Raw genomic sequence first — 3,615 nt, forward strand, 5'->3', positions numbered from 1 at the left:
CTCAGATGGTGTAATAGCATGGGGCTCCATGAAAGTCAGTGGACCTGAGCTGACTTTACTCCAGTTCAGGAGTTTGTTGTTAGTGATTTGTTTGGAGAAAAGCAAAGTTTCTGTTTATTCATCAACAAGTTTTGGTGACTCCCAAGGTTTGGAAAACCAAACACTCACACTGTAATACTGAGCTCAATTGGTTTGCATGCAGAGGTTAAATCCTCAAACGAAAACAAGTGATTACCATGATCCCAGCCATGTTATCTTTGATAAATGTCTAAAATGGACCCAAAATCCCAGGTGTCCAGTATAGAAATAGTTGCATTTATTCTAGCCAGTGTTTTACAGAGAAAATCATTGAGAGGGTCTCAAAGGAGCCAGTTGGGAGGGAAGTTTAGTGCCAGTGGACAAGAGGCGTAGAAAGAGAAAATAGGAACAAATACATGACCACACACAAAGAGATTAAATCCACTTCTCCTCTCTGACTCAGGACCCATGCTGACCTCACAACAATTCTAACCAAGCTTTGAAGCCTTTCTTCCACCGGCACTTGTACCGTCTCTTTACTCTAACCCTGGTTGTGTGTTTCAGGTTTACCTCCATCCCAGAAAGATGACTTTCTCCAGCCTCTGCTATCCAGAATGCGGGGTGGCCCGACCCAGTCCACTCACTGGCAGCTGGAATGAGCCATGCGTTAGGCAGTGCCCTGACTCCGAAGTGGTGATCAGACCCTCCCCAGTTGTCGTGACCCTCCCAGGACCAATTCTGAGCAATTTCCCTCAGCAGAGCGAAGTGGCAGCCGTAGGCGCACCTGTGGTCGGAGCTGGTTTGGGAGGCTCATTCGGTTTGGGGGGATTGTATGGCTACGGAGGCCGTTATGGAGGGTTGTATGGTTTAGGGAGATATGGTGCCTACGGGGGCCTTTACGGTTACAGGGGATTATTGGGCCATGGGGGATACTGCGGTTACCCGGGCCTTTACGGTTACGGGGGATTATTGGGCCATGGGGGATACTGCGGTTACCCGGGCCTTTACGGTTACGGGGGATTATTGGGCCATGGGGGATACTGCGGTTACCCGGGCCTTTACGGTTACGGGGGATTATTGGGCCATGGGGGATACTGCGGTTACCCGGGCCTTTATGGTTATGGGGGATTAAGGGGATACGGGGGATATGGCCGTAGGTATCTTGGTGGATATTGTGGGCCATGTTAAACCCAGCAGGAACCTCCACAGAAGGAGGAAGAACCAGGAAATGAACAGCAAGATACAGATTCACCCCTGATCTTTTGGGCATGGCCTTCCAAAGTACTGAGCAAACATGGCTCCATTTGAAGTCAGTGGGAGCTGTGTGTGCTCAGCACCTTGGTCTGATAGCCATGCTGCATTTCTAATGTTATGCTTTAGGACTCTTTCTGCCAAGGCTTCCCCAGCCATGTGCTGATTCTCTTATTCACATGAGGACTCATTCTGAATTACACGCAGGCTGTTGACACTGACCCCGCAGTGTGAAGGAAAAAGGGGCCTGAAGATAGGCATCATTTATGGTTATTATCACTTTAAGTCCACATGTTCTATCCTTCTTATCCATATGTACCTTTAATGCCTCACTTTGACCTTTGCTACGGCCCATGTATAATGGAGAAGCTGCGTAGTCCTCTGCTTCTGTTTTGCTTTGGCTCATTTTTCACCCAATAGCGTAAAACAAGGCACTTAAAATTGTTACAGTGGGGACTTGTTTGTCAACCTCTGCAGCTGAAACAAAGCAAACACAACATCTTGTCTGAAATACATCCCACTGAGGCAGGTGATCGGACGCAGCCCTTCTTGAAATACTGGAAATACATTCTTTCTGCTCTGTAGTATTTCTCCCTGTAACTGTGTACTGCCAATTTCTTTTGCATTAAAATCTCTGCTGCATCATAATATCAGTCTTCTGGTTCTCCTTGTTTCTCCCTCCTTCCTAAAAAATCATGTTGGATGAAATTCCTCCCTTTGGGAGAGACGGCAGCACTGGGCACTTCTCCAGTTGCAATTTTCAAAGCCCTGAGGTGACAGGAGAATCCAGCCCTGGGAGTGGTTGATAGCATTCTGCAGGCCCTGAGTACCAGGGTGGAGTTCCTCCTTGCATTAGCTGTTTTAGCAAAGCGTCTTTTCCTGCAAAATGACAGGTTTCAGAGGAACAGCCGTGACAACCACATACACAACAGAACCACTAACCCAGGAACTTATCCTTGCAACAAAGCCCGTTGCCAATTGTGCCCACATATCTATTCAGGGGACACCATCACAGGGCCTAATAACATCAGCCACACTATCAGAGGCTCGTTCACCTGCACATCCACCAATGTGATCTATGCCATCATGTGCCAGCAATGCCCCTCTGCCATGTACATTGGTCAAACTGGACAGTCTCTACGTAAAAGAATAAATGGACACAAATCAGATGTCAAGAATTATAACATTCATAAACCAGTCGGAGAACACTTCAATCTCTCTGGTCACGCAATCACAGACATGAAGGTCGCTATCTTAAAACAAAAAAACTTCAAATCCAGACTCCAGCGAGAAACTGCTGAATTGGAATTCATTTGCAAATTGGATACTATTAATTTAGGCTTAAATAGAGACTGGGAGTGGCTAAGTCATTATGCAAGGTAGCCTGTTTCCTCTTGTTTTTTCCTACCCCCCCCCCCAGATGCTCTGGTTTAACTTGGATTTAAACCTGGAGAATGGTCAGTTTAGATGAGCTATTACCAGCAGGAGAGTGAGTTTGTGTGTGTATGGGGGCGGGGGGATGTGAGAAAACCTTGATCTATGCAGGAAATAGCCCGACTTGATTATGTTAAGAGTTGTCACTTTGGATGGGCTAGCACCAGCAGGAGAGTGAATTTGTGTGGGGGGGTGGAGGGTGAGAAAACCTGGATTTGTGCTGGAAATGGCCCACCTGTTGATCACTTTAGATAAGCTATTACCAGCAGGACAGTGGGGTGGGAGGAGGTATTGTTTCATGATTTCTGTGTGTATATAAAGTCTGCTGCAGTTTCCACGGTAAACATCTGATGAAGTGAGCTGTAGCTCACGAAAGCTCATGCTCAAATAAATTGGTTAGTCTCTAAGGTGCCACAAGTACTCCTTTTCTTTTTCCTGCAAAGACTTAGACAGATTTTCACTTTAAGAATGTAAGTTTTTCCTTTGATTTCAAGAAGACCAATCACATGGTTCGTGGTAAGAGTCTGTGTGAGTCTTTGCAGACAGTGACCCAGGTTTTTGTAAGGAAAGGAAAAGTGGCCACCAGATCAGTTAGTTAACGCAATGTTAACGGTAGACCAGGGGCGACAGATTCTTCCTAAGCGTGTGGGTGTGGCACGAGGCCCTGCTCCTTCCGGGGGCCCATTCCAATCCCTCTTCTGTCCCCGAGGTACTGTCTCCCTGGCCAAACCGAAGCTGGATCCAGGCTGGGGAGCCTGGGTTCTTCTGTCTGCCAGGGCTGAGGGGCCTCAGAGCAGCCCCCGGTCCGTGTCCACAGCTTCTGGGTCCCACACACATGGCAGCTGGAGGGTCTGCGCATAGACACATATTCAATAATTAGAATATGAAAGAAGGGAATAAATATGCTGAATT

General features: G+C 47.2%; 1 protein-coding gene across 1 annotated transcript; it reads left to right on the forward strand.

Moving 5' to 3' along the window:
• Window positions 1–603: 603 nt before the first annotated feature.
• On the forward strand, window positions 604–1,206 carry LOC140907086 (uncharacterized). Its single transcript, XM_073332272.1, has one exon. The coding sequence runs from the start codon at window positions 604–606 to the stop codon at window positions 1,204–1,206; it is 603 nt and encodes a 200-aa protein (XP_073188373.1).
• The last annotated feature ends 2,409 nt before the right edge of the window (window positions 1,207–3,615 follow it).

The sequence above is a fragment of the Lepidochelys kempii genome, chromosome 1 (genome assembly GCF_965140265.1).
Source record: "Lepidochelys kempii isolate rLepKem1 chromosome 1, rLepKem1.hap2, whole genome shotgun sequence".
Lineage (NCBI taxonomy): Eukaryota > Metazoa > Chordata > Testudines > Cheloniidae > Lepidochelys > Lepidochelys kempii.